Genomic DNA, 19,294 nt, shown 5'->3' with positions numbered 1-19,294 from the left:
TTCCTCTGTGGTCTTTGTTCACACACGCTCGCACACACACACACACACACACATTCGTACACATTGTCACCTACTCTGTTTCGCCGACCACGCTGATAACAGGTCACGAGCACAGCGTGGAAGAGTGGAATGTGTGGTGTGACCTTCAACCCAAATGTCAGCGCTGCTCTGTGGTGAGTGGGGTGAAAGAGACAGAGGAGGGAAATTGAATCTCAATGTGTTCGTAAATCACAGAGAAAACGCTGTTTGTGTGTGTCGAAGAGGCAGAGAGGAAGGTGAGAAAGAAAACGGCGGAGAGACGGAGGGAGAGCGAGGGAAATGGCAAGACAGGCGGCGTGTGTGTTCGTGCGCTATCGTGACTAACAGCCGGTAGTTATTCATCTTGGCATGCGGCTCCCAGCAGCCCCCACACATCAGGTGTGAGATTGGCGGGGGAGAGGAGGGGTAAGAGAAGGGAGGGGGTGGTGATTGGATGACAACGTCAAAACATTCCTCTCTCAAAGCGGCAAATCTGTGCTTTCCTCCTCCCAGCTCTCCTAACCCAGACCCATCGTGTTCAAGTACTTTCTCCTTTTATAGCGCTGTTTGCCTGCAATTGTTCTTCGTTTTCTGAAAATGTTTTTATTCACAACTTGGGCACCTAATGTACCTTCTCTTTTAGACTCACTGGCTATGATCTTTTATAATTTTAATATTGAGCCCGTCGTGATTCAGTCATTGTTTTTGAAAGTGAGGGTAGAAAACCAATATATATGCGATTTGGGATTTCCCAATGCTATCAGTTTGATTGATTCACAGATAAAACAAATAAATAGCTGCCTTGTTAACAGTATTGTATTTAAACAACCATGTTACCATCAATTCCACAAAGACCTGGATTTTATTTTTCTATTTGATTGTGTGTATCTGATGTTTTTACTGTTCAACCTCTGAAATGTTATTTAAACATGCAGTCAGCATGTCATATATGCTCATTGTATACATTCAGACATTTTAATTACCGATTTATACATTTCTTAATGGCTTTTGTATAGTGCAGTTTTTTAATGATGTTTCAAATTGGAATCGTGTTAATCAAAAGGGAAAAACTTTTGCATCTAAAGTCTTATTTTAAAGACGGTGTGTAGTTTTTACCTTTAATCCCTGGAAGTTTTCCTCGAAACGTTGTTGAAAGTTAATCAAATGATGTCCAGTTGTTGACAAATACTGACGGCTTTGTACCATATAACCATAAAAATCGGGTCTAAAGTACATAGTGTGCATGACTAACGTCTACTCTGAAGGATTGTTCACTAACTTTAAATGGGCTATACCTAACTTTCTTGCATGAGCAGTTGGACAAGTGATTCGTTTGACGTACATTTTACACCCTCACGGCTCAGTGGGACATGTGGTTTCTGCTGTTGCTTCTGCCAAGGATGACTAAAAAGTTGCTGACTGTCACCTCAGTATGAATATGTTTAATACCAAAAATGTTAAACCAATCACTTTCACTGAAACCGCTGCACCGCAGATAAAAGGCCTGATGGCTATGAACGTCAAACCAACTGGCAAACTACGCACATGTTGAGGGTCTGACCTCATGAGGAAATTACTATGCTGTGATTTTCTCCAAAATGACTGTGCTTAAAATGCTCTGAAAAGCAAATAATCACATCAGCGCCAAGAAACTTCATTTCCCATGATGCTTTGCACAAGGAAGCATTGGGATGATGTCACCGCCTAATACCAGAAACACGTTCTGCGGGAGGCGGGAGCTGGGACAGCTTTCCCGCGAACTCAGGCTATAAATCATCAACAAAGACAAAGAAACTTCGTTCTTTTGCCCAGGATACCTGGCGGTAAGGACACGCTTGTCGAACGCTCCAACTCCCTTGAGCACGCGGAAGCTCTAAGTGCCCAAGTTGAGCCACGCAACCGCTGGAAAACTAAACTACAAGCCATCAGGTCTGTTCAACCGCTCGCTGCTCTAGCTGCTGAAGGGAAGAACACAGAACCGGGCTGGAAAAATCAGCAACTCCGTCAAACTCACGGAGAACGCGAAAACAGCGGAGAAAGCCATCAAGCCGACGGACGACGCCGAAAGCTGCGGAGAAACACGGAGAACCGTCAACTCAAAGAGGGAGGGACGCCTCGCTCTTCTGGTGATCAGAAACTCATCTCTTTCTCTCTCTCCTTCTTCTCCCGTTTCCTCTATAGTCCAGAATAAGCAATAAAATTGCGCTATTGCTTCAAATTACCAGACGTGTTTTCCTCTTTCGCTCCCAATACGTCCGTCGGGTCATTTTGAAAGAATAAACTGCTTATTGATCATTGTTTGGTATCTTTAAATGTTTTCTGCTACGGCCAAGCAGTTAAACTAAAAAGATATAATTTGTGATTAATCTTTTGTGTTGTTTCATGATCCTTTGAAATGTTTTTGAGTGATTTAAGGTTAAGTTACTACTGATTCTAAGTGCTTTGGAAGTTAAAGTGCAAGTTGCCACCCACACTTTAGCCAGACAAAGGGGTCAGCCATCTTGTATTCAAGACTCCATTTTGAATCCATACACACGCACATACACACACACACACTACTCCTTTGTGAGAACAAAGGACCCCATTCATACATCCTCCATCACACGCAAACACATCCATCTTCAATCATATCACACGGTTATTATTCATTTATTTCATTGTTTATTCATTTGACAAATTGTTTAATTAAATGTTATAAAATTCAGATTTTTGTGTCCAGTAGCTTTGTTGTGTCGAAGAGAAGTCTCTGCTCCAAGGATGATACGAACTTCAAGAAAGACTGATAAGGTTTTGGATTCATTTCCCTTTCTAATTAAAGGGTGGTGCCCCGGAGATATCTAAGAATATCTTAATTAATTAATAAATCAGTAAATATTCCCATATTTACAGAATTTATTGAAGAATCCAAAAGTAAGTTAACGCTTACTAATTGTTCGCTACCGAATAACCCCTACACACATATCTGCTGGCAGAATACTGGCTTTTGTGCAGATTAAATTACAGTCTGTTAGATGTTGCATGTGTGATTCATGGGGTCATTTAACTTGAGGAAACTGTGATTTCTGGTAAGCATACCCTAAAATGAACAATCACAGTTCATGTTTCTCCAACATGCTAGTCAGGCTATGGGGAATCTACAATGTTTTCTGCATTGTAAAATGGTAAATGTCCAAGTCTCCACATTTTTGTCCACTTTTCATAGCTGGAGAAGCCTTAAACGAGAAAATGTCATGTGATAAAGCTGAAGGAGACTTGTCAGCTGTATAATGGTTGAATTTACATGTTATTTAAAAAACCATAAGACAAAAGATAAATATGAAATCAACCTTATGGATCTGTGGGTACTGTTTAACCAGAACATTGGAACTTTTTATTGCAGGGATTAGGTAACAATCTCATATTAATTCAGAGATAACAGAAGAGAGAGTCAAGTTTTAAAAGTTTAAAGATTTATTACTAAACAAATTAAAACTAGACTAACTTAAACACTAAATGTATGGTGTAACTATGGTGAATAAGACGGAGAACGGTGTAGTCTGGAATGTTGCTCAGAACCAGCAAATCCGAAGAAATGATTAGTTCTGGTGGGAAGTGAAGGTGATGTCTTCGCGCTAAGCTTTGGTTAGGAGATTCATAAACACATTCGAAGCTATTCCGTCGGTCTACGTACCCTTAGCAGAAGTCCCCGTCTAGATCAGGAGGTGTAGAGGCCCAGCTTGACCTTTATGGAGCCGAAGCCTGCAGAAGCAGCCGTGGCAGCCGACCACCAGTCTTGAGATACTTCCGGGTCACGACAGTTTTGTTGGCTTCTAGCGAGACCCAAAACTGGGTCGTGATGGTTTAGCTTTTATTCTGAAAGGAACCGTTGCAGCAGTTGGATCAGCAACCGATTTTATCCAGCTTGTCGTTGGTTCTTTTGGCTGAAGAGGAAAGTTACGGATTGGCCACTCCGACAACTTCTCTAGAACGCTTTGAACTGGCGTTAAAGATGGCGTGGGCATAGTTTTATACATCGGATGTTTTGGTTTATGTTCGAATGAAAAGATGATAGATTTACCAAGCACCACCAAAACCACACCTCCGTCAGATCTGGCAGATTCTGATTGGTTCAGTAAAAGCAATTTGTCGTCTCTTAACGCTACATGAGCTCAGTCCTAGAGACATTTAAAGTCATATTACTTATTATATTCTATAGGATTATAATAAAGTAATTAATATTTTCATTTCACAGATTGGTCACATCTTATTATCGACTAACACTTTGTTTGATTAGCTTTATTAAAAATAAAGTTCTTTGATTTATTAAAAGGAGAGAGTCCTTTCTTCATTCTTCTCTTGAGCTGGAAAGAAGCATTTTAGAAGCAAATGCATGAGACCTTGAGGCAATATCTCATACAGACTAGTTCTGTGTCAGAGGAGAGGGGGGAAATGACTTTTGGTGGAAAACAGTCATTTCATTCCGTTACAGCTGCTAAATGCAGCTGTAAAAATAATGTTAAAATAATGACGAATCTATGAAAAAAATAACCGGGTCAAATGTTTTTTAGAGTTGTTTTCGGGGTGTCGTTATCCTTGTGCTCAATCACTAGCATCAGAACACTACTGTGCCCCAGATTCATGAACTAAAACGGGTTCCGTCTATTTTTTTTACACCTAAAACAGTGATGCATCTCAAGATTATAGTTGTTTCAAATAGAAAGTGTTTGCCTTCTTCCCACTCATTCTCGCCACACTTTCTGATTGCTCAGACAGAGATCTGTAAGACTTTTAAGCCTAACTGCCAGTTTTGTTTCATGCTTCATTTCATGTGGCTACAAACGTGGTTGCACTTTAAAATGTTTGTGAAAATGAACCCCCCTTTGGTCTGCTGATTGAACTTGGGAGCCAAGTCAGTCCATAAAAGTCTTACATTATTTTTACTAATGTGTTTTTTGTTGTGATGGTTACAGCACAGTCTCCCGGATGTTTCTTATGACCTTAAACTAAAACCCCTATTAATACACTCCAGTTTGTTTGTTTAACTAAAACACAAACTTAAACCAGAATCTTCAGGGTATTACAAGGAACAGCCTGGTTTAGAACCCATTTTCTTTGATTCCGATGCTTTTTTTTTTTTTTTTTTTTTGCATGTTGCATTTCTTGTTTTTTTTTGTCCTTTTTGCTTTTTCCTCCCATCAGCAGCAGCCTTTGACTCTTTTCCTCTTCCATCTCTCTGCTGAGCTTTGTCTGTACTATACGTCTCCTCCTCTGTCTTCTCTGTTTCTGTTGTACTCTGTTACAGCCTCGCTGGCATTTTATCTCTCGAACATTGTTTTTGATTCCTCTCTTTTCTCCTTTGTATTGCATCTCCCTCCCACCTGTATATTCTCCATTTTGCTCTCTCTCTCACTCCCTCTCTCTCTGTCCCCCCTCCTCCTCTCACTGCTTCCCTGATATTGATCTGCATTCTAGCCATACAGCTGAACCGCCTTCGGCTCTGCAATGAGCTCACATCTCACTTCTGCCTCTGCATTTATGAGAGTGTGCGTGCAGGGGAAAAAAGCTACTCCAAATCCCCCATTTGTTTCCGTGCCATTGCAAAATGTAGCACAAAAGCAATCTTTTTTTTCTCTCGATGTCTTCAAACAACTTTTATACACATAAGTGTTTTCAGTGATGATGCATGGTGTCTTTAGCTCTTGACTTCCTTGAAGCACATTCTAAAATGCCACCTGGTCTTTTCCACTTGCCTTTTTTCTCCTGCAGCTTCCATCTTCAAACCACTAATGCTTGTCAACTTCCTGAGCATTCTCATTAGGAGGTGTCACTTTCATCACTTCTTTAAGTAAATGATTACTAGTCCTGTTATTACTGCAAGGTTAGACGCTTTATTGCATTGGTGGATTGAATTTGTAATATTTTTTGTTCAGCAGAAATGGTTTTGGTTATCTGATGTCACTGAAATATTGTCCTGTTCTGAGAGCACTGACCTACGTAGGATTCCCTTTTTTTTGTCTCACCGTCTTCCTCGGTCCTGGGTTTTCCTTGATCTAATTAGAATCTGGCTGATCTTAACTTTTGATAATTGAAGAAATTAAAACATTTGATTTTGCCATTGAATTGAGACAAACAGACTTTCAACCCTGGTTCTCCTTGCATGGTCTGAGCTGAGCCTTCATCAACCCCAAACCTTCAGGGCAAAAGGTTGGGACTTACTTTCTCTTTTATTAAGTCTACTGTTACAGTAAGAAGTTTCCTATGAAGGACATAAGAAAACACAGAAAATGAAAATTCTTAGCTTGATTGGAGACTTTCCCTAAACACTTGCAGCTTCTACCACTTGATACCATTTACAATTTTATCTTGGTTTTTAGACTTATAGTCCAAGTTTTATAGTGACAGAATCACAATAAAGTATTATACTGGGAGTGTGTGAAATAAAATGAAAGTTCTGAGTCCACATAGAGGCACCAACATTCTCCACCTTCTCAGTGGCCTAGAGGTAGAGTGTCCGCCCTGGGATTGGAAGATTAGGTTCAAATCCCAGTTGGGTCATACCAAAGACTTTGAAAATGGGGCCCAGTGCCCCCCTGCTTGACACTCACTTTTAAGGATTGGATTGGGGGATTAAACCAAAAGATAGTTCCTGCTGCAGCTCATCTCTACGGAGATAGGTCAAATGCAGAGATGTATTCACCAATGTGTGAAGATGACCAGTGGGACGTTAACTTTGGAAAACAGGTTTTAAACGTTTTTTTTTTCTCCCTGAGGAAAATCTGTTTTTGTGAGAAAAAAAATGTGCAAATTCAGCAGTTGGATATAATTTTGACTTTTAAACCACACCTAAAAGCGGTGGGACGTTGAAGCAGATGACCAGATAGAAACATAGCAAACGCTAACGCCAGTCTACATGTTTGTGTTTCTACTTTTTAGCTGGCTCTGCGTTCCCGGCTGTGTGACCAGACACGAATCGGAGAGTACCACCCCGGGCCGGTGCGCTACACACATGCGGACCTGTTCGACCCGAGCGATGACGACGACGACGACACCAATGTCCTCTTCTACTCTCCTGACATGACCCTGAAAGACAGAGGTCCTTGAGAGAGGGAGTGGGTGAAAGAGAGAGAGGAAGACAAAAGATCTGGAGGGAAGAAGCACAAAGGAGGGTCACGGCAAGCGAGAAACGCAGCGGATTAGAAACCGAGAGGGAGAAAAAAGAGGTAGGGAGGGGATGGAAGGGAAGATTGTGGGGACAGTCAGGCAGATAGAAGCCGGAGATGAGCTGTCAGGTTCCATTATTAATCCCCATCCTTTACTATTTAATATCCTTAAGACACCCACTGCACATACAGAGCAGAGATCCAGCTTTCTGCAACACTACCATCAGAGAGCTGTAATGTTAGGTCTGCAAACGGGTTGCCTCTCCGCACTAACCGCTTTCTTCTGCATTTAGCAAGCTAGGGAGAAAACAAACATTAGTTACAACTGAAAGGCAATCATAACAAGGCGTTTCACTCACTGCAATCACCTTTTCACTCTTCTGTAGGAGACGGGTTGAAAGGTTAAAAGTCACCAGCATGTAGGTCTACCATTAGATTGATCCCGGTGCTACATAATTTTCCAGCCAGCAGGGGGGAAGTTGTTTTATAGTAGAGGAGAAAACCAAAAAGTGGGTGAAACACTCAAAATAAGTTGGTATAGTGAACAAATCTTAGAGTGCAGGACACTGTTAGCATTCTGGCTGCCTTTTGCTTAATCTTGCAACATTTTATCATTTTTATTGCGATTTTTGTCTTTGCTTTTTTTAATAAAATGACCATTTTTGTGATATTGTATTTATAGACTCATTGACTGTATTTATTTAAATAATTTACACTCTGACTTTATATGTTCCTTTTGACTGAACTGTAAAGAACATGCCTCTCTTGGCTCACACTCATTCTTCTCACACAATACTGTAACTAATTATTCCCCGTACACACACCTGCTTGTTTCTAATCCCACCTGGTAACAGAATCATCCTGCTGCCTTTGTCAAATAAGCTGACACTTTTGACTTTTGACGCCGATTGCATAAGTTTACAGCTACATCTGACCAGATCAAGCTTTTCTTATATAATTAAAAACAGGATGTGAGATGGTTCTCCACCATTTTTCTTTTTTCTGTGTCTAAATTAGTGTCCTGTGCCAAACTATTGTTTTAATTATGCTCCAGTGGATTTTCTATCACCTGCTCCTACACCTGCACAATCCTCCAATATTTGCATCCAACCCTGCCTACACTTCCAGACCCATCAATTTTTTATGGGCTCTATGATCAAATATTCTTATGCAAGGCTCTATTCTAAATGCCTTAAAATGCAATCAGATCATGTTAAATATAAATATTCACATTTGAATAGCCTGCACAAAGGTCAAAACACAAATGTTTAGCCAACATTCAAATGGACTGTCCTGAAAATGGAAGAATCCTACCAAAATAAAAGCAGACCGAATAGGTCCTAACATTTCAGTTAGTTTATAAATGATTAAACTGGCTCACAATCTCACCAGAGATAATAGATAGGGGATCTCTTCACCATTCTTCTATTGTAGTAGGATACCTCTGTTTTTTAGAAATATGAATTTTCATGTTGGGTAAATATTTAGTGTAAAATCATCTCATTTATACTCAGATTCTAATTATTAGCTGTTACTTTATGTAGATTTTACTTTAACCCTTCCACTGTCCTAAAGGGTGACCCCGTGAGGAAAGTTGACCATTGAGCAGGGTTGATGGTTTGTCCCTTGAGGTCCATCTGGCAGGGGTGAGGAGTGAGCACCACCTCACCCCTGCCACGTCACACCCATTAGGACAGTGGGAGGGTTAAACATGGCTTTACCTTCTCAGTGGTCCACCCTGGGACTGGAAGATCAGGGTTCAAATCCTGTCACGGTCGGGTCATACCAAAGATCTTAAAAATGGGACCCACTGCTTGACACTCGGTTTAAGGGGTTTGATTAGGGGGTTAAACCGAGCGCAGCCACTACCAGCTCACTGCTCCCCGCGAGGATGGGTTAAAGATGTAATTCCACAAGTGTGTGATGACTAATGGGACTTTTACTTTGAAGCTGGTAAAAAGCCTTTTTGAAAATGTATTACTTTACAATCTGTAAGAGCTCAGGTGTGATTGGCAGGATGCTTTTTATTTAACCACAGACCAACATCTGGATATCTGTGTGGTAAAATAACAAATGTGAATTTTTGAGCTTTTGTGCCATGGCCAGTGTTATTTTGTTTTTGCAGAGTCCCAACCTCTGTTACGCGCCTCTCTTTGACACTGTTGATGTTTTTTTTTCTATTATTGTTATTAAAATGTATTTATTTTATTTGACTGCCAGAATCAATCAAATAAATAAGCAGAAGAGGCCTTTTTCATAAGATAGCTGAGGCTGGGTGTGTTTATTTCGTTTCCACATTGATTCCATCCCTCACTTGTGTGCATTTGTGAGAGACAGTCTCCAGCCGGACTGGCTGCTTAAATAATGGACATTAATTATGAGTGGGACAGGTCTGGCCCTAGCTTGCTTCCCTATGAGGCTAACAGGATTTTGATTAATGGAATATCTGTCCTCCAGGAAAAAAAGGAAAACGTTGTTACCTCCACGCAGCTCTCCCCTCAGACTCCTGAACATTTCCTTGCGTCCCTCTCTATCTAACGGTGCCGTGAAATAAGCGAAATCTCCCTGTCACGCATAAGGAATTATTGCTCCCCTCCTCATAACGTCGCATGTGCCATAATTGGATACAATTTAACACCCGCGGCCCACGGGCATGTCGGCAGTCGCTCTGCCTGCTATTAGCTTGCCTCGCCTCGCCACCCTATCATTAGTCAGATCTGTGTTTGTGCGCTCCTGGTGCCGGGGCTTTTATGTGTGTGGGCGCGTGTCTGCGCGCGCGCGCGCGGCTCGAGAAACCGGAGCCATTGTTGGAGTCCGGCCATGACCTCGCTGTGACGCACAGAGACAGGGAGGAGAGGAGAGCAGGCGACAGCAGCAGTCCAGCGATCCGCTGAAAAACAAGCCGTATAGCTCACTCACCTCGGAGCGTGGAGGGGGGAGGCATGCCTGAGGGGGAGTCTGGTTCCTCTGCGCTCACAGACCCGGCCGGGGTGTGTGTGGGGGAGGGTGTAACCTCCGCTAAACCCGGCTCACCCACTGTGTGGAGAGGGGAGAGCCTGGAGACCGTTAATGGAAAAATTACAACCCAAGTATTCATAATTGAGTCTTAAGTTGTTAAATGTTTTAATTAACTAGCTTTGCTTTTGGCTACAAGTTTAGCAGAAAAAATGGAAAACGCTTCGGATTTATTACGCAACATGATCCGCACCGAACAGATTTTACGCAAATCATATATTCCTCTGATTTAGTTTTCACTTTTTACTCTGACTTGCCTTTTATGCATGTATGTGCACATAGGCAGCACGAAACAGATTAATAACAAATCACGCAACATATTTTATAGCTGCTCAGCATCAGATTTGCATTCACATAAATATGGAACCACATAATGATAAATTTAAATTAGTTTTGCCTAAACTTTAAAGTACCAATCACCATGCTAACCCTACTGCTCTGACCTTGAGTCTGCGTGTTCTGCAGCTCTTGGACGATGCATCATTTTAATTATGTAAAATAACAGAAAAAGATCATGCAGCGTATACCAAGTGTTCATATGTGACCACTTCCCAAAAAAAGACACGTGTGAAAAACAATATGCAGATTTTTGGATGATAATTTATGAGTGTTGTTAGAGTTTGTAAAATGCTAGTGCCATATCTGGTTATGCAGACACACTCAGAACAACGTGTCACTCAGGCTTTTATAAATGCTGTGCAAATGTTTGGTCCTTGCTTTGCAGATGATGTCATTTCCATCCGTTTGGGGTGGTGGTCATAGTATGAAGATCTCCCCAGAATGAATAACTGCAATGCTTCATCATAAACCAAATAATGTTAAAGATCTATAACAGAAGTCCTAAAAAACGTTGCAGTTAATGCTACATTAATGAAATTGTCATTGTACCTGTTTTATAATTTGACCAAATAATATTTTTCTTTGCACTCAGATGTCACAATTTTCCAGATAAATCACATTTTGGCCCTCTGCCAATCATTTAATCTCAAATGAGACCCTCACGTAATGTGTTTACAGGTATTTTCCTAAAAAATATTCAGATCAGCTGCGGAAGCCCGCATGCACATCTGCGCGTGTCTAATGCTCCAAATGTCTAGAAACATCGCCGTCGGGAGCAGCGTGACTCTGCCTGTATATATTCTTCCTGCTTCGGGGATCGCGTGTGTAATGTGGCTGTTTCCTCGCGCGCGGGCTGATAACAGCTCGGTTGTTATGCCTGCTCAGAGCGCTGCGCAGCAGAGCGGCTCTTTGAGCGCTTCGATCCCACCCCGACAGGGTTAAATTAATCTCCCCTCTCTCTCTCTCTCGCTCTCTCTCAACCGCTCTCAACACACACACACACACACACACACACACACACACACACACACACACACACACACACACACACACACACACACACACACACACACACACACACGCAGGCTGCCACCGCCCCAGATAACAGAGGGGCGCCTCTCCCCAGCCAGCCAGCCTCCGCTAATCGCAGTGGCAGGAGGGGGGAGTGGAGTGCCGGCGGCCTCTCACAGCGCTGGGCTTTTATTGACGCTGCCTGCCTCGCGCGCGCTTGTGTGTGTGTGTGCGTCGGAGCTATAAAGATCCGTGTGTTTATGTGTGTTTGTGCGCGCGCTAGTGCACGCTCCCCGCCAGCAGCGGAAAGCAGGGAGAGGCGGGGAACTGGGAGGGTGGGTGGCGAGGTTATGAGCGGAGCTCGACAGAGGCCGACAGAGGAAGAGAGGAGGAGGGGAGGATGAGGGAGGGAGGGAAGGGAGGGGGGGGGCAGTCTTTCTTGTGCTGCGCTGAGAGCTGCCACCGCTTCTCCTTCCTCTCAGATAAGCTTCGTTTGAAGGTTTTCATCTCTATCCTCTAATGAAAACCGATGCCGCTGTTCGGTGTCGCTGTCCGCGCATTTCGAGAACGGTGACTAGGCGGGGGGTAATGTCGTTTATACCCCCTCCCTCCCCTACCCCCCTTCTCTCTCCAAGGTCGGAATAAGACAAGTATGACTGATCGCTTTGGTTATTTTATGTCCCGGGTCCTCTGATTGATCGCATCGATGAATTTAGCAGCCTTATTGATTCGGGCTTGATCTGTAGGTCCGCGCCTCTCAGCGCTCCAATTATCGGAGGCTCTCCGTCTCTCTGCCGAGCAGCAGCAGCAGTAGTCTTTGGCTTGGAGCCACGCTCGCCCTGCCGCGCCAGGCTTTAATTATCCCCGGTGAGGCCTCGCTAACGCAGCGTGGCGCGCCTGTGGGGAACCACCCTGCAACACCGGTGGGGGCGTGTTTGCACGCGCGTGCGTGTGTGTCACTGCAGCCCTAGTATGATTAAAAATGCTATAAACTATAAATCCAGCGCATTTCACGAGCGACAATCAGACAGTCAGCGACTTTTTCAAGATGTGTTTTGCAACTAGATCAATTGATTTGCGCACGTGCCCGCGCCTGCCCGTGAGTGTTTAGGCAAGTCTCTTTCCTCCTCTGTGTGTGTGTGTGTGTGTGTGTGTGTGTGTGTGTGTGTGTGTGTGTGTGTGTGTGTGTGTGTGTGTGTGTGTGCAGTAAGCGATCCATAACGATCTGCAGGTGGATTGTGCTGATTAGTACCGGCTGCTGTGGACTGAGCTGCGTGCAAAGAGCTTCCTGCAATCTGAGCTCGCCGACAGAGTGTGTGCGTGCGCGCACGATGTTGAGTGTTGGCAGGCAGTCCTTTTCGAAATGTGAGTCAGAGTTGTGTGGCGTTGTCTCTGTTCTAGGCATAGCTGAGAAAACGCGCATTAGAGGTGTGTGCGCACATGTGAACTCGCCGTGCAGAGCGCGTGTTTGCCAGACTTCTGCTCCAGAGTCTGATTGCAACAGCAGATGGCTGGATCACTGTGACACGTGTGTGTGTGTGTGTGTGTGTGTGTGTGTGTGTGTGTGTGTGTGTGTGTGTGTGTGTGTGTGTGTGTGTGTGTGTGTGTGTGTGTGTGTGTGTGTGTGTGTGTGCGTGTGCGTGCGTGCGTGCGTGCGCGCGCCTTAACTCTGCTTTATTGTTTACAAGACACACTTTTACGCACAGATCCATGATAATAGGCTAATGACAGCGAAGGGGATGTTTTTCAGTCCCTGCCAGGGAAAGACTTAACACCTTAAAACCGACTTCTTCAACCACAAAGTTCACGCACGGCCATAAAAGCGCCGCAGCAGCCACCAAAGTAAAAGCTCTGAACTAGCTCTCCAGACTCGCTTTTCCGACTCTCGGAGGTCTTTTTTCCTCTGAAGCTACAGCTGTGTGCTTTTCTTTTGCGCGGCAGAAATTTGGTTTGCCCTGCGGTTTCTCGGAGCAATATTCATCTTAATCCAGTTTTCCGTGAGTGATGGAAAGAGCTGCTGCGTCTCAGAGCCGTTCAAGTCAAGGAAAGGAGGGGCAATGCGAAGGGACCTGGTGTGTGCTGTGATTTCTTTCTCCAGCCACCTTCCTGACCTTTCAGTGTGACATTAGCATGATTTTGTTTGAGCTGCTTAGGGCCATTTCCAGTATTTCACTGGGGAGAGCCTTTGCAGTGGACTTTGTAAATTTTTTCCCCTGGACATTTAGGGGAGAGAAATCTGATTTGGACCATTCAAAATCTCACCGCTGACAGCTCTAAAACAGCAGCTCTTCACAACCCTGCACTAACATAAAGTGCTTGTTTGGCTGCTGCAACTGCTCAGACTTAAAAAACATACAAATATTTAGTGATTAAGCTGACTTTGCTCCTTTTAGATGCATTAACATGTTAATCGTGATCCTGATTTAAGTTTCTGGAGTTAGACTAAACACTCCTCTCTTGGAAACGTCAGCCACATGTTACAAGTTTTTCAATAACCAAATCCAAACAGATTCATTATGCATGGAGCAAAACCCTAAACATGTAATGTACTTTCAAACGCAACATAATCTCATTTTGATTAGTGTGAGATCTTAATATTTCTGTTTTTTGCCAGCTTGTCTGGGCTCCAGACGGGTCCTAATGTAACGCATGGTTTGGTATTGTTTAATTAAGAATACATTTTGCTGTGTAATAATGCTGTGCGAATAAATCTTAGAATAAAGAAAGTCTGGCCTCTTTCGGTTTGAATAAACGATCCAATCTAACCTAAAACCAAAGCAAATATTGAATCAAATCATTGTTTTTAAACATAAAAGACACTTAACCCGCCTAGCCTGCTGGTGGTGGTCGGAGGGACCGGTGATGCCAGTGCTCGGCAGCCTCGCCTCTATCAGTGGGTAGTTGTGGCTACATTGTAGCTCATCATCACCAGCGTGTGAATGTGTGCATGAATGACTGACTGTGTTGTGAAGTGCCTTGGGGGGTTGTAGAACCCTAAGAAGGCGCTATGCAAATACAAGCTTTTTACCATTTACCATAGGAAACCCGTCCATCCCGGCTGCTTCCACAGGAAGTACATCTCACCATCCGATCACCAATGAAAGCTGGAACCTTGCTGCTAGGCCAAAAAGGAATCTTACAACAACTGTCCATCAGTTTGGAAAAGGTCAAAGGTCATTTACAAACAAAAATTATTCTACAGATTATTCATATTTTAAAAATACTTTTTGACAGTTGCCGTCTTCCCCAAGGGTGAGCATCCCAGCAGGTTTATCCCGGCGCCCGTTCAAATCCATCTATGACTCTAAGGGACTTGGTTTGAAAAAATGATAAATGACCAGTGCTTGTAGCGCCTTTCTGAGTCAGAGGTCTCTAAAGCGCTTTATACTAGAGCGACTCACTGTGTGTGTTACATGTGCATCAGCAAACCGAACTATTGCCTTAAATAGACTGACATCATTAAAAAAAATCCATGTAAACACATTAGTCTGGCTGAAGTTAAACTGGTTGTAACTGAGCTACAACGCGGTAGGAAAACGTGTGCATCTGCATGTAAACGAATCGGCTGAGTGGAAATTGGGCCCTTAAGCTGTGCTGCTGCGTTGTTTTGGGGCACATCCTGTTTTAACTCCATCTGCCTCACTCCTGCCAGTATTTGATTATCTTCTGTGTGATGCTAACCAAAAGAATGCTGACATGAGGGCGGATGTCATCACCTATCGTAGCGGAATAGAACGCTCTTCATTCGAGAGTTCGGTTTTCTAACGACATGTAAACTATAATAACGACTCCCAGTTTATTGGCGTAGATCGACTTAGAGGAGCATGCATACGCACCGACTCATCCATTCACACACTGGTGGTGATGAGCTACTCTGTAGCCACAGCTGCCCTGGGTCCCACTGACAGAAGCTAGGTAGCTGTGCACAGGCACACCAGTTCCCTCCAACCACCAGGCAAAAGGGTGAAGTATCTTGCTCAAAGTCACAACAACTGGCACTGATGGAGTCTGGATTTGAACTGGCAACCCCTCCGGTTACAGGGCAAAGTTCTAACCTATAAACCACCGTCGACTTGCCCCCCTTTGCTGTTGAAAGGTTAATAGTCAGGAAAACACGATCAGTAAAAGACAAAACTATCAAGTCTTGTTTTTTTGAGTTTGATGCATCTGAATGAAAGACGAGACTTCTGGAACATGGTCCTTTCAACAGGTTAGAGCAAAGAAGAGATGTTTACCCATAATGCACTGCTTCATGTTAAGCCCAGGCCACACTGTGCGTTTTTCAGCCATCCTAGGCAAATTTCCTGTTGTGAACAGGATTGTGACGAAAAACGGTGAGCACGATTTGTAGCTCTGGGACCAAGCAGTAATGTGATAAGCCCAGCAACAGCTTGCATTCACAACCAAAATCAGCCTCCAGCAGCCGTCAAGCAGTGACAGAAACCTACGACTTTGGTCTGCAGTCGACCAATGAAAATACACCTAGGGTGTGACACGAACTAGTGACAAGAGTACGATGCAAAAGTAGCATTAGCAATATTGGAGGCTACACATAAGAACATGTGGACCACTCCTTTTTGGAGTTCGATTCAGAGTCTAACAAAACAAGTGTTGAGGGTGGTGCTTCTTAGTATCTCTTCATTGTTGTTTTGATTATCTGTCGACTTTTAATGACATGCGCTTTTCAGCACGTATGCTTTTGACGGTAGCGTGTCCTACTAGAGCGAGGCGTCATGCAGTTTGCCGCATTGTAATCTTGGCCTGTGCAGTGTGCCGCCTCAGTGTTACAGGAAGTAGTCCTTTGTAACAGCTGAAACACAAAGTGTGTACAGGGCTCTAGTCAAAAACCAAACAATACATCAGAGCACACATTCGTTCACACTAAGTGCATTAGTGGTGGAGGGCTCATGATTTGGGCTCATGTTGCCATACCATGAGCTCCTCTGTACCAAAATAGAGTTAAATATGAGATCATCTGACAACGGAAGCTTGTACCAAACTAGATCATAAAACAAATGTTCATTATTAGAAATAATTAAAGCAACATTCGTGATTCTGTTTAGCGTTTCTCTTACATTAGTGGTGAGCTTAAACTTCTGTTTTAGGATGCGGTGATAAACTTTGACTGACAGGAGTTCCATCATTATTTATGGGTTGACAGTGATCCTTTCCTACATAATCTGTCTAGTTTTAATTCCCGATTGCCAGGGAGACTGAGGAAACAAAGAAAAGAAAGGAAAAGGTGGATCGGGGCCATTCTGTGTTGTTTTTACGACCTTGTCTTGTGTACAGATATTTCTCATCAATCTAATCACTGCTGATATTCTACTGTTGGTAGTTTTCCCCTTAGCTAATATAAATAAATAGCACTATTTGTGCATGTTTTCACTTCTGGTGCTCTTTCTGTTAAGCAGCTCAGCTGATTTTTGGACACCATGCAGGCTTTTTTCTCCAACCTAATCCAACTGTAGACAATTGGAGAGTGATGCTAGATAGCAAATATACCATCTTTCTTTCTCCATGAACATGTCCCCGGGTGCAGAGAGGTGGAAGCGTGGAACTGGACACCATTGGACCTTATTCTCATGTGCAGACGGTGCTCTGTTTTAGTTGTTTTCCCCCTGAGCCATCAACAAAACCCCCGCTGTGTCAACAGACTACTGCTTTCATGTTATTTTCTGCTTTTTGGTAATTTATTCTGAAAGCTACCTGCCATACCAATGTGAGAAGTCAATCTGCCAATTTAGGATTTTTCCTGCTCTCTGAAATACAAATGCATGAAAACAGATAATAGTCGGCCGTTTTTAAACATCAGAAAAGCCTGCTGCATGACAGTTATACCCACAAAAGCTTTTTTCCAATGCATTAACCATTTAACTGCATATTGCTTATATTAATTTTTGTGCAAACACTTCCTTTTATAGATCGAGTTGCAGTGTGAACCCCCTTCCTGTGGTTTAGCAGCTGTGGTCAAACTGCTACTCTCACTTATGAAAGGTGAAGAAAAGGTGGAGGAGCTGAGCAAACATGCCCGACAATTCACCCTGGATTTGTTTTAAGACTTTTTTTGATGCTTGACTCAGTTACTCAGACACACAACGAGGATGTTAATCTGTTTTTGAGGAGAAAACTGCAGCTTTTCTCATCCTGCTTTCATTTCACACACACAGGAAGCTATTCTCTTGGTTCTTCTGGCCTTTCAGACCAAACGTGTGGACATTTTTGGCCTTGGAGATGAGCTGGGAGCTTTAAACGCATCCATATGTGAGCGCGCTGTGAGCTTTGTGTTTATTTGTCTGGTTCAACTCCCACTTTGAACAGCTGCAGCGAATACAGCCAAACCTTCCATGTCCTATACTCCTACCCTGCTTCTGTCTGCTGGCCTTTCTCTCTTTTTTTGTCTGTTCCTCATTTCTTACACACACACACACACACACACACACACACACACACACACACACACACACACACACGCACGCGTGTGCGCATGCAGGCACATGATGCACACACCTCAGGCTTGATATTCATAGCCTCCTCCTCCTTTACTTGACATGGGAGCCTTAACAGATGTGCCCCGGCCTTGAGCTGCCTCCCCCAGCTCCATCCCCCACTCTCAGCGTGTGTGTGCGTGTGTGTGTGTGTGTGTGTGTGAGAGAGAGAGAGAGAGAGAGAGAGAGAGAGAGAGAGAGAGAGAGAGAGAGAGAGAGAGAGAGAGTGCGCGTGTGCCTGTGTTTAAAAGAATCTTATCTTTAGGACTGGAGTAAAAAATTATAATTTAAAAACAAAGAGATGTGATAACTTCCACGTTGTTTTTGGGTTTACGCAGATAAAAAAATAGTCTTTAGTTGAGTGATTAACATGAAAATAATCTAAATCCACCTTTTTTCTATCACATCATCTGACTTTTTGCTCATGTTTTCATTATGATTAGATTCACAAGCCGTTTGCGTTGTTTTCTGCTCAATTTCAACGTGAAAATCCCTCTTCTATTCCTCTTTTGGAGTTTGAGCGGAGCTCGTGTGTGTGTGTGTGTGTGTGTGTGTGTGTGTGTGTGTGTGTGTGTGTGTGTGTGTGTGTGTGTGTGTGTGTGTGTGTGTGTGTGTGTGTGTGTGTGTGGTGCGTGCGCGCGCAGCCGTGCGCTGGAGGCTTATGGTAATTGCGGTCTCCCGACTGGCCTTCTGGGTAGAGTCTGCGCGAGTGGAAGTGGAGCGAGTCGCTCGGTCTCGGCAGCCGACATCCATTCTGTGCGGCACTCCCGTGCAGCAGGTTCGCGCGGTGCTTACCGAGGGCTCCCCGGTTTATTGGATCCTTCCTGTTGTTTCCGTGCGAGTCTGTAAGCGAAAAGCGGGACGAAGGAGGAGAAGAAGCTGACACGGATTAAAAAAAAAACCTCCAGACGAACGGATTCCTCCGTCGGAGAGAACGCGGAGACTAGGGGCTTTTTTCCGAGGACGGCGTGCTCCGTTGAAACCCAATATGGCGCTGCTGCGAGGTACGGCCGAGCTGAATTAATTTCTCCGCGAATCCGCCGACCTCCCCACCTGTGTTGTTCCGAGCCCGGACCGAGCGGCGCCTTGACGGAATTTCTTTTTCTTTCTTTTTTTTCTTTTTTTGTGGATCTTGTATTTTCCGCTCTCCCTTTCTCTCCTCAGCGCAGGATCGTTTTTGTTGCTCTGGAAGCTCAAATGCCATATTTGGCTTAAGAAAAGTCCGTTTTTAATGTACTATAATCATGGATTTGAGTAGAAAATAGACAACGAAATCAAATCCGA

General features: G+C 43.6%; 1 protein-coding gene across 1 annotated transcript in view; it reads left to right on the top strand.

The window, feature by feature from the left end:
* Positions 1-7,273, top strand: part of si:dkey-100n23.5 (cyclic AMP receptor-like protein A) — a 126,099-nt gene extending 118,826 nt beyond the window's left edge. Inside the window, exon 13 of the mRNA XM_015966076.3 lies at positions 6,931-7,273. Coding sequence (XP_015821562.1) covers positions 6,931-7,098 — 168 coding nt within the window. The 3' untranslated portion in view covers positions 7,099-7,273. The remainder of the gene's footprint in view (positions 1-6,930) is intronic.
* The last annotated feature ends 12,021 nt before the right edge of the window (positions 7,274-19,294 follow it).

The sequence above is a fragment of the Nothobranchius furzeri genome, chromosome 14 (assembly GCF_043380555.1).
Source record: "Nothobranchius furzeri strain GRZ-AD chromosome 14, NfurGRZ-RIMD1, whole genome shotgun sequence".
NCBI classification, from domain to species: domain Eukaryota; kingdom Metazoa; phylum Chordata; class Actinopteri; order Cyprinodontiformes; family Nothobranchiidae; genus Nothobranchius; species Nothobranchius furzeri.
The sequence above is the reverse complement of the archived record's forward strand: the minus strand, read 5'-3'. Positions and strand labels throughout refer to the sequence as shown.